At 41.2% G+C, this 18,760-nt stretch overlaps 2 protein-coding genes across 3 annotated transcripts; one reads left to right on the top strand and one right to left on the bottom strand.

Moving 5' to 3' along the window:
* Positions 1–5,249: 5,249 nt before the first annotated feature.
* Positions 5,250–7,587, bottom strand: LOC112222007 (ubiA prenyltransferase domain-containing protein 1). Its single transcript, XM_024384533.2, has 3 exons — positions 7,369–7,587; positions 6,266–6,866; positions 5,250–6,151 (listed from the first exon to the last, which is right to left on the bottom strand). Exons 2-3 carry the CDS (start codon positions 6,822–6,824, stop codon positions 5,664–5,666), a joined length of 1,047 nt encoding a protein of 348 aa, XP_024240301.1. The 5' UTR covers positions 6,825–6,866; positions 7,369–7,587; the 3' UTR covers positions 5,250–5,663.
* An 899-nt stretch (positions 7,588–8,486) lies between these two features.
* Positions 8,487–17,774, top strand: LOC112222006 (matrix metalloproteinase-23). 2 transcript variants are annotated; one of them, XM_024384531.2, is made up of 8 exons: positions 8,487–8,866; positions 13,854–13,993; positions 14,201–14,340; positions 14,783–14,950; positions 15,415–15,579; positions 15,952–16,062; positions 17,056–17,182; positions 17,274–17,774. In XM_024384531.2, exons 1-8 carry the CDS (start codon positions 8,717–8,719, stop codon positions 17,446–17,448), a joined length of 1,176 nt encoding a protein of 391 aa, XP_024240299.1. In that variant the 5' UTR covers positions 8,487–8,716; the 3' UTR covers positions 17,449–17,774. The 2 variants fall into 2 exon arrangements, with proteins under 2 accessions (XP_024240299.1, XP_024240300.1); XM_024384532.2 differs by having other exon boundaries at positions 8,488–8,866; positions 13,858–13,993.
* Positions 17,775–18,760: the final 986 nt, after the last annotated feature.

Genomic DNA, 18,760 nt, shown 5'->3' with positions numbered 1-18,760 from the left:
GCGATTACAGCTGTAAGTCGCTTGGGGTATGTCTCTCAGTTTTGCACATCGAGAGACTGAAATTTTTTCCCATTCCTCCTTGCAAAACAGCTCGAGCTCAGTGAGGTTGGATGGAGAGCATTTGTGAACAGCAGTTTTCAGTTCTTTCCACAGATTCTCGATTGAATTCAGGTCTGGACTTTGACTTGGCCATTCTAACACCTGGATATGTTTATTTTTGAACCATTCCATTGTAGATTTTGCTTTATGTTTTGGATCATTGTCTTGTTGGAAGACAAATCTCCGTCCCAGTCTCAGGTCTTTTGTAGACTCCATCAGGTTTTCTTCCAGAATGGTCCTGTATTTGGCTCCATCCATCTTCCCATCAATTTTAACCATCTTCCCTGTCCCTGCTGAAGAAAAGCAGGCCCAAACCATGATGCTGCCACCACCATGTTTGACAGTGGGGATGGTGTGTTCAGGGTGATGAGCTGTGTTGCTTTTACGCCAAACATAACGTTTTGCATTGTTGCCAAAAAGTTAAATTTTGGTTTCATCTGACCAGAGCACCTTCTTCCACATGTTTGGTGTGTCTCCCAGGTGGCTTGTGGCAAACTTTAAACAGCACTTTTTATGGATATCTTTAAGAAATGGCTTTCTTCTTGCCACTCTTCCATAAAGGCCAGATTTGTGCAATATACGACTGATTGTTGTCCTATGGACAGAGTCTCCCACCTCAGCTGTAGATCTCTGCAGTTCATCCAGAGTGATCATGGGCCTCATGGCTGCATCTCTGATCAGTCTTCTCCTTGTATGAGCTGAAAGTTTAGAGGGACGGCCAGGTCTTGGTAGATTTGCAGTGGTCTGATACTCCTTCCATTTCAATATTATCGCTTGCACAGTGCTCCATGGGATGTTTAAAGCTTGGGAAATCTTTTTGTATCCAAATCCGGCTTTAAACTTCTTCACAACAGTATCTCGGACCTGCCTGGTGTGTTCCTTGTTCTTCATGATGCTCTCTGCACTTTTAACAGACCTCTGAGACTATCACAGTGCAGGTGCATTTATACAGAGACTTGATTACACACAGGTGGATTGTATTTATCATCATTAGTCATTTAGGTCAACATTGGATCATTCAGAGATCCTCACTGAACTTCTGGAGAGCGTTTGCTGCACTGAAAGTAAAGGGGCTGAATATTTTGCACGCCCAATTTTTCAGTTTTTGATTTGTTAAAAAAGTTTGAAATATCCAATAAATGTCGTTCCACTTCATGATTGTGTCCCACTTGTTGTTGATTCTTCACAAAAAAACACAGTTTTATATCTTTATGTTTGAAGCCTGAAATGTGGCAAACGGTCGCAAAGTTCAAGGGGGCCGAATACTTTCGCAAGGCACTGTATTGTACGACCGCTATTCCATTCATAATGTAACCTAATATTTCATACTAAATGGAGTGTCACAGATTTACATACAAAATAAGACGAAATGCCCTGAGACCACGTTAGTGTAAACGCAGCTGTTTAAGCTTAAGCTTATGTATGTCGACACATGGTAATGTCTCCACATTGAGCCAATATTTCCTGGTCCCTACCTATATGTATGAAAATTATTTGAGGCAGTGTTTCAAAATTATAATTTTTATTTGATATTTAAGACAAATATTGATGTCTTGAGTCAATGGTGTCACCTGTCAACAAGGGTGGAAAGAGTACTGAAATATCATACTCAAGTAGAAGTACTGCTCCTTAAATGACATTTTAATCAAGAAGTAGAATTACTTAAAAAAGTACAAGAAAAGCTACTCAATAACAGTAACAGGAGCAGTTGTAATTTGTTACTTCAGACCTCTGCTTATTGATAATTACAGAGAGCGGTGTAATGAAATGACGGGACACCATTATCCAACGGTAGAGTTGGATAATGGTGTAATAAGCAACGGTAGAAATGCAGACAAAACATTGTGCGAGCGCCTCACTATTCCCAATTCAGCGTCTGTGCTTTTAATGGGTCAATTATCTCGCTCTGCTGAAGAGCACACTGATGAGGCTAGACAGCCTGTTCTTAGCAAGGCCTGTATCATAAACCATCCCTGTCCTTAGCCGAACATAACAACCTCATGCCCTCTTCATCAGGAACACATATGGTACAAACACACAAATTGACTTGCATATGACAAACTGCTCATGAGTGGATGATGACAGAGCCACATGAGAGCAGGGGCTTAACTCAGGTGGTGGAAGCATTTTGAGCAGTGCAGATAGAAATGTAATGAAATAGAGGAGACATAATCATTCTCTTATCATGGAGTTTAGATCTTTTTTTTTTCAAGGAGAGTATAATTATTTTATTGAGATGGACTAGATGTTCCCGAACAGGCCCCAGCCTAACCAGAACAATAATTGTCTCAAGGAAGAAAGGACAGATGGAGGAAAGAGCATTTGGTCCAGTGTGGCTCAGTTTATAAGAGTTTGTCGCTAGCAATGACAAGGTGGAGGGTTCAAATCCTGCAGGGATCACATACTGGTATGCACTCAAACTTTGGATACAAGCATCTGCTGAGTGGCATATTTATGTATTTGTAAAGTTGTTATTCATTATTAAATACAACTTCAGTTGTAAAACATTGAAATGGTGGATGGCTATTATGTACCTGGTGGGGTGAGGCTGAAGCGTTAGAACTGCAAAAGGTTGTCTGTGGTTTGGTTGACCAAATAACTTTTTTTCTCCCTTTGTACCTTTTATTCAGATAGGCAATAAGTAGAGCGGGTTCTATACTAAATGGTAGTTCTATACTAAAGTTCTATACGAAATGGTAGGGTGTGGCGATAAATAGCCTTTTAAAGAGGCAATCTGCAGTTGAAACAATAACAAAGCTCATCCCCACCCCAGTTTTGGTAAAAGGTTGAGGGATGGGGTTGGAGAAATGTAACCACTCTCAAATTAATAGACAGAGCTATGGATGCAAGGCTGACCATCCACGTTTTCAACATTAGTTTTACCCATGTAGTGAGGATATACACAGTGTACAAAACATTAAGAACACCTTCCTAATATCAAGAAGCACGGGAAACAGTTGAGCGTGAAAAAAACAGCAACGTTGGAGTTCTTGACACAAACCGGTGCGCCTGGCACCTACTACCATACCCCGTTCAAAGGCACTTAAAATATTATTTCTTTCCCATTCACCCTATGAATGGCACACACACAATTAATGTCTCAATTGTCTCAAGGCTTTAAAATCCTTCTTTAACCTGTCCCATCCCCTTCATCTACACTGATTAAAGTGAATTTAACAAGTGTCATCATAACTTTCACCTCGTCAGTCTGTCATGGAAAGAGCTGGTGTTCATGTTTTGTACACTCAGTGTATGGTGTTGGTTTACATTGACTTTATTTACAAACATTGGTTTATGTTGGCTTCTGATGGGGTACAACAATTGAACTAAGCTCATGAGGCATTTCTAAGTTATATTCTTCAAGAATCAATGGGTACAATATTATTTGTTTGAAAACATTTATGTAACTACAGATTGCTCTTTTAAGTTATACCGGTATGGCTTTATACAACACCGTCTATAAAGGCATTTCTACATTTAGTAAGTTAACATGATGCATATTCTTACCATCAGACTGAGTAGTTTGGCTGACAAGTCCAATGGTCATGTCCCAGTCCTGTTCCATATAAAACACAAGTTATTTACAAATGGATACAAGTCAATCAATCAAATGTATTCATAAAACCCTGCCCAGCACACAAAGTGTTATATAGAAACCCTGCCTAAAACCCCTAACAGCAAGCAATACAGATGTAGAAGCACAGCGGCTAGGAAAAACTCCCTAGAATGGCAGGAACCTAGGAAGAACCCTAGAGAGGAACCAGGTTCTGATGGCTGGCCAGTCTTCTTCTGGCTGTGCCGAGTGGAGATGATAAGAGTACATGGCCATTAAGGCCAGATTGTTCTTCAAGATGTTCAAACATTCATAGATGATCAGCAGGGTCAAATAATAATTACAGTGGTTTTAGAGAGTGCAACAGGTCAGTACCTCAGGAGGAAATGTCACTTGGCTTTTCATAGCCAGGCATTCAGAGGTCGAGACAGCAGGTGCAGCAGAGAGTCAAAAACAGCAGGTCCGGGACAAGGTAGCACGTCCGGTGAACAGGTCAGGGTTCCATAGCCGCAGGCAGAACAGTTGAAACTGGAGCAGCAGCACAACCAGGTGGACTGGGGACTGCCAGGAGTCATCGGGCCAGGTAGTCCTGAGGCATGATCCTAGGACTCAGGTCCTCCGGGACGAGAGCGAGAATTAGAGGCAGCATACTTAAAATTCACACAGCATACCAGATAAAACAGGAGAATTACACCAGATATAACAGACTGACCCTAGCCCCCTGGCACAAAGACTATTGCAGTATAAATACTGGAGGCTTAGACAGGGGTGGGTCGGGGGCAAATGTGGCCCCATCCGACAATACCCCCACCCACTTTGCCAAAGCACAGTCATTTCTTAACCACTAGAGGGATATCAACAGACCACCAACTTACTACCCTGAGACAAGGCTGAGTATAGCCCATGAAGATCTCCTCCAACACATAAGCCAGAGGGGGAGCAAAACCTCCTGGCTTCAAGAGGATTAACACTGTGGGCTTGCATATCTAATGATAAGCACTGGCTCCAATTGGTGAATTGAGGTCTTATTCAAACCTGAAGTTTAGAGCTCAACAGAAAGCTGTGGCAGAGTATGGGCACTGGCCCAATTTACAATGCATATTTCAAAACCCTTTAAAAAAATGTCCAACTATAGTCTTCTCTGAAATAGTCAAAAAGGATTTCAATATCAAATTCTGACAGCAAGAACCTGAAGTAAATAAATAAAAACATTACATTTTTTGCTGTCTATTTTTTTTTTTTTAAATGTCATTATGTGAGGAACAAGACAAAGACAATAGATGTCATTTCTTAATGAATCCATAATTTCCCAAAACATACATTTAATAATAAAATCCTGAGATTTTACCATTTGGGGGCATTTCCATGTACATTAATTCATATTTGTTTATAGACTGGATAGATTAATGGTTGCACTCCTCTAACAAAATAAAATGGAAATTCCAAACCATGACTGCAAAACCTGATAATTACAAGGCTACCATCTCATACCCCCCCAAATAAAAACATTGCAATTCATAATTTTAACCTCAAACCCTGACTAATAAATCAGGCTATTTGCCTAACATAACCAAAAAAACCAGACATTTAATTTCAATTTACAGAGATTAAATGGTTTAGATTTTGTTTATTGACATTTTGAAGAATTGCATCACCGGTAGCAAGTCTGAGGGCCCGCTGCAACCCATGGCAACTGTTTCCTCAATGTCTGTCCTCATTTTGAGGCATCAGGACTTGAAATGTCCTCTGTACTGTAGTCTTATACCAAATGAGTCTGAGCACCTCAGACTTCAGTCGATACACAGAACTACGCAAAATACTGGACCAGTTATGCATCTGGTTATATCTGTCAGTATTAAAGAAGAGTAACTAAACTGTTTCTCTGGACGTATAAATTAGACAATACATTAAAGCCTTTGAACTCAAGTAAATAATTACAAATACAAAGACGTACATAAACTAGTCTGCATTTTAACAACAACAAAAATCTATAAAAGAAGCTACAATTCAATCACAGTAGCGGTAAGCTGCCTTGAGGTGCCAGAATGATCCCAAAGACATAGAAAAGTCCCATCAGGAGGTTGAGCTTGGCTGTCTTTTGGGGGATCTTGGAATAGCACTGGCTGCGGAACTGCCTCTCTAGGGGGAAGGCCATGGGCAACGTGAGCAGGGGCAGGGCCATGCTGATGGTGTAGTGGGTGGCAAGGATGCAGAAGAGCACATAAGGGACAAACAGCAGGAGGTTGAAGAGGATGTAGGACAACGTGGGCCCGATGAGAATGGCCAGAGTGACGATGCCCGCCTGTTTGTCAGAGTCCATGTCTCTGGTATTGTTGCTGTGGAGGATAGCCTCTGTGTTGAGGGCCAGGGGGACGGCGTAGACCAGAGGCAGGACAGACAGGTAACCCACCTGCACGGCGTGGGCAAACATGACCGCCAGGGGGCCAAACGTGATCAGGATCACCACGTCCCCCAGTGCCACATACTTAAGACCAATGCCTGGAAACAGGACAAGGAAGGTATCGTAAGAATCTGGATATTAGTGTGTGTACTTGTAAATAAAGGAGGGAAATAATGTCAGTACATTTTGAAACAGGTTAATGCCAAGCTCACCTCCCGTGTACAGAAAAGAGCTGGAGAGCCCTCCAAAATAAATAAGGGCCAGATGCTCCATCCTCAACGTGGAGAGAAAGTAGAGCAGGGTGGCACACAAGCAGCCCAGAGAGTAGAGCAGCGCTCCGAACATGACCACGTCCTGCGGCGCCAGGATCTCATCCACCAGAGTCCTATCGTCGCTCTTCTTGTGGTCAATCCCTTTGGAGAAGTCATAGTAAGTGTTAACCAGATTCCCTGCCCCGTGCACCACCAGCACTGCCACGGCACACACCATGAGGATGACCAAGTCCACAGAACCCTCCAGCTTGTAGGCCAGGGCACTGCCCAGAGCCACCGGTGTGAGGGAGGCGCTGAAACTCCACGGCCGCAGGGCCAGCACATAAGCAGCACACTTGTACCTCATGTCGTGTCTGACTCTGGCCCTCCCCGAGCTTCGCTGGTCGGCAGAGTGATTCTGCAGAGTGTCATTCAAACCGGTGTGCCTTGTCTCACTATGTCCATTCAATCCAGCCAAAACAATTGTCTCTGCACTGCTTGGTTTCTGCCCCACAGCCATACCTCTGCCAGGGTCCACAAAACAAAGAAACAGAAGGTAAACCTGTAACAGAATTACAGAGGTCACACATAGAATGTAATTTATGTACAATGAACATCTCATTTAATGAACAAGAGCATCAGAATACAGGCTCTTTAAGTTATTGAAAACCAGTATGGAGTAGTTTTTGTATTGTCTGTCATAATTGAAGGGTTGCAAGAGCGTGAGACCAGAATGTTTTGCTATTGTTGAGCAGGATTAAAGCGTGCTACTACATGCTAAAACGTAGGTAGCAAACGAGTCTGTTTATTTCCAGTAGTTCCCGAGTAGCTAGATATATGCTAGTAGGATCACCTGAATTTCAATGCACCATGTTGTGAATTGTACAAGACACCTGTTGGATGGCCACATTGCTTGCTCCCTACAACCTCGCAAAATTGGCATTTAAAGCATTGCACTGCTGGATAGTGAACTACATAGATTAAAGGATTAAAGCTAACTATCCAGTGTGCTATTAGCAAGCCAAAAACCAGGGCCAAATTAAAGGTCCGAAACCAAACTTTACCTGTTTTATGTATCCGTTATCTGATAAACTATTTCACGCCATGTAACAACATATTTATGTGACCGCTACCTAACCACAGGGCTGACCCTACTCCATTGGTAAACTTGCTACGTGTCAATTTCGAGAATATTTCACTGGCTGATCACAGTTAACCCTGACGGACGACATTTCGTCCAACCCTCTTGAGTGAGTGCAGACGTAAATAGGCGCCGTTAGAAACAGACTTCAATGTGAATTGCGTTCCGGGTGTTATAGATGACATGTACAAGAAGAAGCCTTTCCTCAATAAGAACATTTATATAAAATAAGAAAAATATCTTGAAAAATGTGGGATTTAAAATATCGCTTATTTTGTACACTCGCAACAACGGATGTATTAAAAATACTAAGGCAGGCCAGGAAGTTATTGATTCTCTGGTGGTGGTTCAGTGCGATCTCTCACTATCCCACCCAGATTCGTAAACGGGGGAAAACGTTCAACTAAATTCAAACCATCATCGCAGGGCAAATACCATACTCTCTTAAAAAACACTCGTGAAGCAATTTGTTTTCCAATCATTTTTGAACGTTGCTGAATACGAATGCAGCCCAGTCTCAAATTGCGTGTTTTGGGCCTTCACAAACGCACGAGTTTTACACAGATCTGTAGAATATATGCCTATCAGCATAGGCCTACTGACATACATTTTCACAATTAATTTGATGTAGGTAATTAACTCCAATTAAAATACAATTTGAGAAATATTTGTTGCTTGCATCAGGCAATAGCCTGTCACAGATATAATATTTTCCTATGCAATTAGAACAAAAAATATAGCATTTTTAATTAAGAGTCAGAAAATATTTAAATAAGGTTCAATATAAATCAAAGTCAACCTATTGCCCTATGCGTATTCCTCAGCTAAAATGAGAGACTCACACAAAGGTATTTGAGCAGGCCTACATTTTTTAAAATCCATGATCAAATCTCTGTTATGAACTTCTAGATTAATAAGCATGCAAAAATAATAGTTAAATCAAAATAGTTTTAAGATTGTCGACTACGTGCAGCTGGTATCCTTTCCATTTAAACTTGTCAAACTCTGACCTCCATTTAAAGTAATGTGAAACCATTTGGCAGACTGCGGAATAGCGCTGCGGCCGAAGGTTGTATAGAAAGCTGCAACGTTTGATGCAGCCTGGAGCTGGCGGCGGGTGACCAAGGATTCCAGCCTTAACACCGTTATCCTCCGTTATCCTCAATTTAAAATTAATTTGTCAAATAAAAGGATGCATTGGATGGCCATTGATATCCATACGGATAGATGGTGGTGAAATTGACTAGTCTGTCTTTGTTTAGGGATTTTTTATGGAAGGTGATATCGCAACGATGGTGTGTCAGACGTTCAGAAGTTTACAAAGAGGCGACTTCAGTGCTCTTCTGCTGGCTGTGGTGGTGCTTGGGATTCTGTTTGAAGGGATGCAAGAAACCACGGCATTTCCCACCTGGAGAATAGAGGTATGGTGTGAGAATTCAACTTTCTAACTTGATACCTCCTTTAATTGCACTGCTGAATACTTCATTCAGTTTCTATACTGAACAGGTTATGCTGGAATAAATTATGATCAAGATGTTGGATGATTAAACCCGTTTAGGGCAACAATATTTTCATTTTATTTTAACTTGTTTTTTTTCAGTGTCTACCAAGACATCTGCTTGGTGACAAATGAGCAAATAATAAATAAATAAAATATAATTGTAATATAAATCACATTTTTGGTTAAACTTCATCAGACAGAAATGCCTTCATATAATCAGTAATTATACATATAATTTATAATGTAGCCTATTCATAAGCCTATTCATATTATATAATTGGAGCAATTCTTGGTTTTACCCAGATTTTTGTCCCAGTTGAGGAAAAAACAACTATTCTTATTGCATTGTAGCCACAATAAAACTGTTTTGATCTGGCTGGATGAAGTCTTAACCCTCACTTATACCAAGTTAGCTATTCTAAAAGTATCTCATATTGTTCATTAATTCACTCTAAGTCAAATGCAAACTTCTCAGAATCCTTGATTAATAAACCAGGGGCAAACAGTTTGGGAATCTTCAAAGGAGAGCACAGTAAGTGGAGCTTAGCATGTTGGTTGAGCACTGAATGATCAGGTTCTAAATGTTATCTCTAGTGCACTTGTTTTGGAACATTTTCAGTTGTTTTCCATAGGAAGAAATGGTGTAGCATATAGTACAGCTTAGAACAACATGTAGCTTCAAGAAATCATGGACTGTTCTCACATTGCTCCAATTTAAGTGGAATGCCTGCTCCAACTTCTAGGCTATGTCCTCTTCTTTTGTAGTGCATGTTTCCTTGACTCTGTTATCAGTGTGGCAGGAAGACTTCAGTCTTCTGCAGGGCTCCTCTGGTGTTCGTCTGGGTGTCTAGGCCTCAGCTCTTGGCATAGGCCTTGTTTTCCTGAGGATTGAGGAACATTAAAAAAGGAATGCATATGTAGCACATGGGGATGTGTGAAACTTACTCCTCAGCCTGAAGTGTCCCCACTTGTGCCAGCGAATAGCTTTTTCCGACTGGTAAGACACTTCAGGAGGGCGGTCACGTGTGCTAGCATGGCAGAGGCCCCGAGTTAGCGCCAGATATGGGCTGAATCAGCAGCGTGACGTCCTTTACATATAGTATCTACATTATTTCTCTGAGAAAAAATATTTAATTTTCATATAGATATTTGAATAGTATACATTCATATTATTAGAAATAGCCATTTTGGGGGGGTTGTATTTCCACTGTATTTGTATGTAAATGTTGAACTTGGTCAGGTCATGTTGGTCCAATCCCTTATCATTGATAATAAGGACTGTGGAGTAGATCTGTGGATAGGCTAAATTAGCTTATTCACTTGTCATAAAAGTCCCCGATAATGAAGTCACCTAAAGTTATTGGATAATCAGTCAAAATGTACACTACCGTTCAAAAGTTTGGGGTCACTTAGAAATGTCCTTATTTTTTTGAAAGAAAAGCACATTTTTTGTCCATTAAAATAACATCAAATTGATGTGTAGACATTGTTAATGTTAATGTTGTAAATGACTATTGTAGCTGGAAACGGCAGATTTTTTATGGAATATCTACATAGGCTACAGAGGCCCATTATCAGCAACCATCACTCCTGTGTTCCAATGGTACGTTGTGTTAGCTAATCCAAGTTTATCATTTTAAAAAGCCAATTGATGATTAGAAAACCATTTTGCAATTATTGTTAGCACAGCTGAAAACTGTTGTTCTGATTAAAGAAGCAATAAAGCGGTCCTTCTTTAGACTATTTGAGTATCTGGAGCATCAGCATTTGGCTCAAAATGGCCAACAAAGACCTTTCTTCTGAAACTCATCAGTCTATTCTTGTTCTGAGAAATGAACACTATTCCATGCGAGAAATTGCCAAGAAACTGAAGATCTCGTAAAACGCTGTGTACTACTCCCTTCACAGAACAGTGCAAACAGACTCTAACCAGAATAGAAAGAGGAGTGGGAGGCCCCGGTGCACAACTGAGCAAGAGGACAAGTACATTCGAGTGTCTAGTCTGTGAAACAGACACGTCACAAGTCCTCAACTGGCAGATTCATTAAATAGTACCTGCAAAACACAAGTCTCAACGTCAACAGTGAAGAGGCGACTACGGGATGTTGGCCTTCTAGACAGAGTTGCAAAGAAAAAGCTATATCAGAGACTGGCCAACAAAAAGAAAAGATTAAGATTGTCAAAATAACACAGACACTGGACAGAGGAGCTCTTTCTAGAAAGCCAGCATCCCGGAGTTGCCTCTTCACTGTTGATGTTGAGACTGGTGTTTAGACTGGCGAGTTGGATTAGCTAATACAACGTGCCATTGGAACACAGGAGTGATGGTTGCTGGTAACGGGCTTCTGTACGCCTATGTAGATATTCCATTAAAAATCTGCCGTTTCCAGCTACAATAGTCATTTACAACCTTAATGTCTACACTGTATTTCTGATCAATTTGATGTTATTTTAATGGACAAAAAAAGTTTTTTTTTTTCAAAAACAAGGACATTTCTAAGTGACCCCAAACTTTTGAACGGTAGTGTATACTGTAACTGTACATTTTACATTCTATTAGTATTATATAAAAACAAAGTCACAACATATTTCTAAACACTCTTAAACAGTAATCACCTATAGCTGGCCTTTCACAGCTGTAAAACAAGAATAGAATCCTTGTGTTATTATTTGGAGAGTCTCATTTGCCCCTCCCCAAAGGGACATCAGACATATTGTACCTGCAAAATGTATCATACTTAAAGTTTGGAAAGCAGTTTTACTGCTGACCACTTCCTTTTCTACAAAATGGAATGCCCTTGCATGAAAATGTAACATGTAACATTCACATGCAAGGCATTGGGATAATAGCTCTAGAAACTGCAGAATCACAATAGAGTTGAGTGTCCTCAGCTGGTCTCGTCAAACCAGAACCCTTGCAGTATGGAACTGTTGATTGTTTAGATTTTGAACATTATAACTATAAATACTGTATAAATTCACGCCATGAATCACAACTGTCAGTTCAACAAACAGTGTAAGTAGATTACAGTACAATGTTAATTCTGTGCTGCTCTCAGCCTGCTACTTGAAGTGTGTCAGAGGGTTGGGTACTGTGGCAGTAAAAAGGCAAATGACATTGAATAAATGTGTTATGCATTTTTTAATGAATGATACTGCAGACACATGAATAAAGGTGTAATGACTAGTATCATAAAGGTATTATGCATGCTTTATGTATACCCCCTTCAAGGAAAGCATTATTACGTTTTACTTCTCGGGGATCTCCACTGTTTTTGTCCAGTTTCTCAAGTTCCTTCCATGAATACTTCTGTTATTCCATCTCATGTTGTTAGCAATATTCTCCTGGTCCTTGGTTCTGTGGTCTGGTTCAGACACTGGATCAAGTCAGTCATATCATAATAATCTGTCAGTCAGCCACGAAGACAGGAACACTAAGAGTGATAAAATACTATGCACTAGCTATGTGTAGTTCATAAACACAAAGGCAAACACTAGGTTAATTACCTACTAAACAAAAATCTAAACGCAACATGAAACAATTTCAAAGATTTTACTTAGTTACAGTTCAAATAAGGAAATCAGTCAATAAGCAATAAATTAATTTGGTCCTAATCTATGGAGTTCACATGACTGGGAATACAGATATGCATCTGTTGGTCACAGATACCTTTAAAAAAAAGTAGGGGTGTGGATCAGAAAACCAGTCAGTATCTGGTGTGACCACCATTTGCCTCAAGCAGCAAAACATATCTCCTTCACATAGAGTTGATCAGGCTGTTGATTGTGGCCTGTTGTCCCACTCTTCTTCAATGACTGTGCGAAGTTTCTGGATATTGGTGGAAACTGGAAAACATTGTCGTACAAGTTGATCTGGAAAACGCTGTTGTACATGTCGATCAAGAGCATCCCAAACATGCTCAATGAGTGACATATCTGGCGAGTATGCAGACCATGGAAATGTTCAACCTCCAGGAATTGTTTACAGACCCTTGTGACATGGGGCCATGCATTATCATGCTGAAACATGAGGTGATGGCGGCGGATGAATGGCACGACAATGGGCCTCAGGATCTTGTCACGGTATCTTTGTGCATTCAAATTGACAAAGATAAAATGCAATAGTATTTGTTGCCTGTAGCTTATGCCTACCCATACCATGACTCCGCTGCCGCCATGGGGTACTCAGTTCACAATGTTGACACCAACAAACTTCTCACCCACACGGCACCATACACGTGGTCTGTGTTTGAGGCCAGTTGGACTTTCTGCCAAATTCTCTAAAACGATGTTGGAGGAAGAGAAATTAACATTCATTTTTCTGGCAACGTGTGGCATTGTGTTGTGTGACAAAACTTCCCACTTTAGGGTGGCCTTTTATTGTCCCATGCACAAGGTGCACCTGTGTAATGATCATGCTGTTTAATCAGCTTCTTGATATGCCACACATGTCAAGTGGATGGATTATCTTGGCAAAGAAGAAATGCTCACTAACAGGGATGTAAACAAATTTGTGTACAACATTTTAGAGAAATAAGCTTTTTGTCTGTATGTAACATTTCTAGGATCTTTTATTTCAGCTCATGAAACATGGGACTAATAATTTACATGTTGCGTTTATATTGTTGTTCAGTATAATAAAAAATAAAAAAAGGCTCACTTAAGGCCAACCCAGTGAACACAGAATTTATCTGTAATGTTTCCTGTAAGGTTATCCTTTTAAAAATAACTTTCACACAAAGTTTTGGAAACCAACATTTGTTTGCTGGGAATCCAGATCCCGATCATAAATATAAATTACATCTGGATGTTGATGTGACATGTCCAGTAGGTTGAAACTCCTCTCCTCGCTCCTAACTGGTAGTGCCAAATCTCTGGTGGTTAATCTACAATTTCTTTTGTCCAAGGAAGAAGTTCACACCTCTGGTGTGTTAATGATTGGGATTCGCAAAGATGCCCACACGCAGGTCCTCCACCTCTCCAGGAACAAGCGCTATACCCTCACCCCTGAGAAACTCAAATGGGACAAGTTCAAGCTCACTTACAAGTTTGGAGATTATTTTATTTCACCCTCCTTTCTTAGCAAACATTTACTGTCTAAAAACAAAAGGAAATGCTGTTTGAATTGACTTCAGACATATTTACGAGGGACAGCTGTCTTAGAGCTTTATGTTAGCTCCAATTGCTTTTACTGATTTCTGCTGTTGTAATATGCCAAGTGGTTTCCCCAGATAATGGCATTGTGTCTGTGCAGGCTGCTCTCTTTCCCAAGGAACCTGATGAATGCCAGTGACACGCGCCATGGCATTGCCAAAGCCTTCACTATGTGGAGTGATGTCTCGCCCTTCAGCTTTAGAGAGGTGCCCGCTGACCAGGAGGCAGACATCAAGATAGGTATATGTTGTTGTGCCCCCACCTAAAGTATATCAGGTATGATGACTGGCATATAATATAGTAGAAGGACTATACAGTGACATGTGTCTGAAATGCCCTAAGCATTTGAAATGAACAAATCTCCCTCTACTGTCTAGTTATCTATGTTCAGCATGATTCATGGCACTATTTGTATGATAAAAGAGTCCTGTACACCTTCCAAGCATGTGTAATCATTTTAAAATGATCTAAATCATGCTGAAGCCATCAGAGTGATCTAGGAGTCTTGTTCCAGCATAAATACTTGATGCAAGTCTGAAAAATGACAGTCATCCTCAGTGGGGTTAAGAAGTTTGAAATCCATCATCTTCTAGACTCTATTGTATGTAGAATGAGATAGAGGCTGGAGAGGTTCCCCTCTTGGTTGCGCTGTCTGAGGCACAGCTCTGTCTCTTTTTGGCAGGCTTCTACCCCATCAACCACACAGACTGTCTGCAGTCCTACTTGCACCACTGTTTCGACGGCATCACCGGGGAACTGGCACATGCTTTCTTCCCTCCAACGGGCGAGATCCACTTTGACGACCATGAGTATTGGATTCTGGGAAACATGCGCTTCAGCTGGAAAAAAGGCAGGCACCTTGGTTGATCTCTTTCCTGATTTTTGTAAGCTGCTGTTGTGCCCTCAGCACCAAAGCTACTTGCTGGATGTCCAGTTGAATTAGTCAAATGCACAGGGTTGAAAAGTGAAAATCATGGACACTGTAGTTGGTAATTATGTCTTGAAGCTGGAATAGACCACAGTGTAATAATGTGCCTAATTGTGTTATGGTTGGAAGATACTGTGAATTTAGAAGCGTAGTTTGAGTTTGCCGTTGTTGTTAGATCAACTGTGTCTCAGTAGTCGTCTGCTTCATTGGCAATGGTCTGAAAAGACAGGTATAGGTGAAAGCCATATGTTGTTATGTTACTTTGAACTAGCTTTCATGTGTATAGTTCAGTGGATGAGGGAAAGGACTTTTGCTACTTTCGACTATTGAGATGCACCCCAATTACTAAGACAGAATTAACTGTTTTGTGTTGTTGGTATGTGCAGGGGTGTGGCTGACAGACTTGGTCCATGTAGCGGCTCACGAGATTGGCCACGTCCTGGGCCTCATGCACTCCCTGAACCCCAAGGCCATCATGCACCTGAACGCAACTCTAACGGGGCGCAAGCTCATCACACAGGACGAGGTGTGGGGCCTGCACCGACTCTATGGTAAAGCCAAGCACCCACAAGCAAAGTGCCCTGTAAAACAGACAATAAACCGTGTCATATTGTTTTGTAGCACAAAACGATCAGCGGTAGCATTTCTTTCAAATGAAATAAATCCCCATTTAAAATAATGGTCCCACTTTAAACAACCAATTTACACAGGCTTTATAGACTATTCATGATTTCTTCCTAAGCACTATATAGATGCTTCACAAATAATTGATTTACTACCTGCTGCAAGTAAATGTGGCCTTAATGAGTATTGAACCTTTAATACAGTGTGCGAGTCATAAATGTGAAGTCAGATTGTCATCCCAAATTCCTTTCTGTAGACTGAAATTAGCACTCTCATCCATCTTTCCTCCTCCCCTGTAGGATGTTTGGATAGATTATTTATCTGTCCAGCCTGGGCGCGGAAAGGCTATTGCGACAGCAAGCGCAAGCTCATGCAGAAGCACTGCCCCTCGAGCTGTGATTTCTGTTACGGTAAGAGCAGCACTGCAAAAGAAAAAAAGATTACTCCCAATATACTGGTGCAAGGAATCGCATCTGTACCATTTGCCAATGCATCGTAACGCAGCCAACAAAGTCCAGCCATGCAGAACCATGATGAGGGCAGCCCTTCGGATTTAAAGTCAGATTAGATACTTGCCACTGGATGAGACTCATTCAGAAATAATTACCTCTGGATGGATTTTGGTCTGCTTTATAGCAAGCGAGCAGAGCGTCTTAGTGAAGCACCTCGACAGCTTAAATTCCCATAACCTCCGCAACCAGTCTCATCAGGGCCAAGGCCTCCGGTTGCACAACAGGATATGACTCCTCCTCGCCATGGCAGCCATAGATTGTGGGTTTGTCCGTTTTATATGTGTAACAAGGGAGAATGTGGAGAGGAGAAAGGATACCATTCCTGGCTCCTAATCTGTTCCTCATTGTTGATTGGGAGACGTTGTACGGCTGTGGAAAATTCCAGTATGACTCCAAACCACTGGAATTTCAGACTGTGGCTTGAGTGTTAGACGCGGAAGGTCAATTTGGGATTTCTGCGGCCCAAACTAGTGGCTGCCTTTTAAACAGACTTCCAACGGATCATGAGGCACAACATCGTGTTTACACTCATCAAATGGCCGTAGCACTTGGGTAAATTAACTAGATAGAGAATGTCCTTAAACATCTACAATGGAGTTGCCATGAAGTTTTTTGATGCACATGTAGGCAGATAGCTTTTATGCTTAGTTTGAGTGTGTATGTCTTGGGGGATAATTTTAAGTATGATCCAGATCAGATTAAACAATAACTAAGAAGACATTTTCTGGGCGCTTCTTTGTTTACTTTTTGGAGTAAACATTTAATGAAAAGACATTAACATCCTTTTGTGAAATGAAAGCCATACCACACCGAGTCATGTCTGGTTAAGACTAAGACTATACAGAAGTGGATACCCCAGCCTTTAACCTTGTGTTCCCTAACTTTCTTCAGAGTTCCCCTTCCCCACTGTGGCCCCCACCCCCACCCCCCAACGGACCAAACACAAGCTGGTGGCTGAGGGGAAGAAGCTCACCTTCCGATGTGGGAAGAAAATTGCAGCAAAGGCAGGCAAAGTATAGTGAGTATGTCTTATTTAGCCCAATATCACTTCTAATAAATCATATACCAACAATGGACTGAATGTAAATGTATTTTTACTGTTTCTGTAGCTGGTACAAGGACGGAGAGATTCTGGAGTACTCCCACCCTGGCTACATCTCCCTAAAAGACGACCACATCAGTATCGTGGCCAACGCCATCAACGAGGGCACATACACCTGCATCGTGAGGAAAAAGAACAAGGTCCTCACCAACTACTCCTGGAGGGTACGAGTGCGCTTCTGAGGGTGATGCCCCCATCCGCACATAGAAGCACTGGGTATTAGCACAGAGAACACACAACCATAAAAACAGAATTACCAGAAGAGGAAAAGCCCTTAGACAACTGCATTTTCACACATCGACTTGAATGGGATGTCCGTTCTAGGAATTATATTTCAAAGCACACCTTCACTCAAACATTGCTTGTTCAAAATGGGGACCTCACTCACTTGGGCACATATTTTAATGTATGTACATTGTCTAAACAATAGCCTCAAAACAATCATGTTTTAGGTCTGTTTTTTTGTAATGAATTTTCATATGTGCACAATAAACCCTTTTGTTCTGTGGTAAAGTAGTATATAGAATCTAGATGTAAAACTACATTGTGTCCAAGGGAGTATTCGATACACTGCTGGCATTGTTTCTGTTATGTATTATGTGAACAATATACACAGGGTAGCTAGCACAGGGTAGCCTCAAACCTTTCTAAATATTGTCCAGGAATTTCAAATAAATGTAACTAGCCTGGCTACTTTATGCCATGGGTAATGCAAAAAGCTAAAAGCTACTGCATCAATGCATGACACCTACAGTATAAACAACATGTTGGTTCCATGTTTCATGAGCTGAAATAAAAGATCACAGAAAAGTTCAATATGCACAAAAAGCTAATTTCTCTTAAATTTTGGGCACACATTTATTTACATCCCTGTTTGAGCATTTCTCCTTTGCTAAAATAATCTATCCACCTGATGGGTGTGGAATATCAAGAAGCTGATTAAACAACATGATCATTAAAACAGACGCACTTTGTGCTGGGGACAATAAAAGGCCACTAAAATTAGCAGTTGTCTCTCACACACTGCCACAGATGTCTCAAGTTGAGGGAGCGTACAATTGGCATGCTGACTGCAGGAATGTCCACCAGAACTGTTAAAATTCTCGACCATAAGCCGCCTCCAATGTAATTTATTCAAATTTGGTAGTACGTTTAACCGGCCTCACAACCTGCAGACCACTTATAACCATGCCAGCCCAGGACATCCACATCCGGCTTCTTCACCTGGGGATCGTCAGACCAGTCACCCGGACAGCTTATGAAACTGAGGATTTGTACAACTGGAAACATTCAGCACAAACTGTCAGAAACCGCCTCAGGGAAGCGCATCTGCATGCTCGTCGTCCTCACCAGGGTCTTAACCTGACTGCAGTTCGGCGCCGTAACCGACTTCAGTGTGCAAATGCTCACCTTCGATGGTCACTGGCACTGGAGATGTGTGCTTTTCTCAGATGAATCCCGGTTTCAGATGCAAACAGCGTGTACAGCGTTGTG

The sequence above is a fragment of the Oncorhynchus tshawytscha genome, linkage group LG22, assembly GCF_018296145.1.
Source record: "Oncorhynchus tshawytscha isolate Ot180627B linkage group LG22, Otsh_v2.0, whole genome shotgun sequence".
Lineage (NCBI taxonomy): Eukaryota > Metazoa > Chordata > Actinopteri > Salmoniformes > Salmonidae > Oncorhynchus > Oncorhynchus tshawytscha.
Note: the sequence above shows the minus strand (reverse complement) of the source record. Positions and strands in the feature narration are given on the sequence as shown.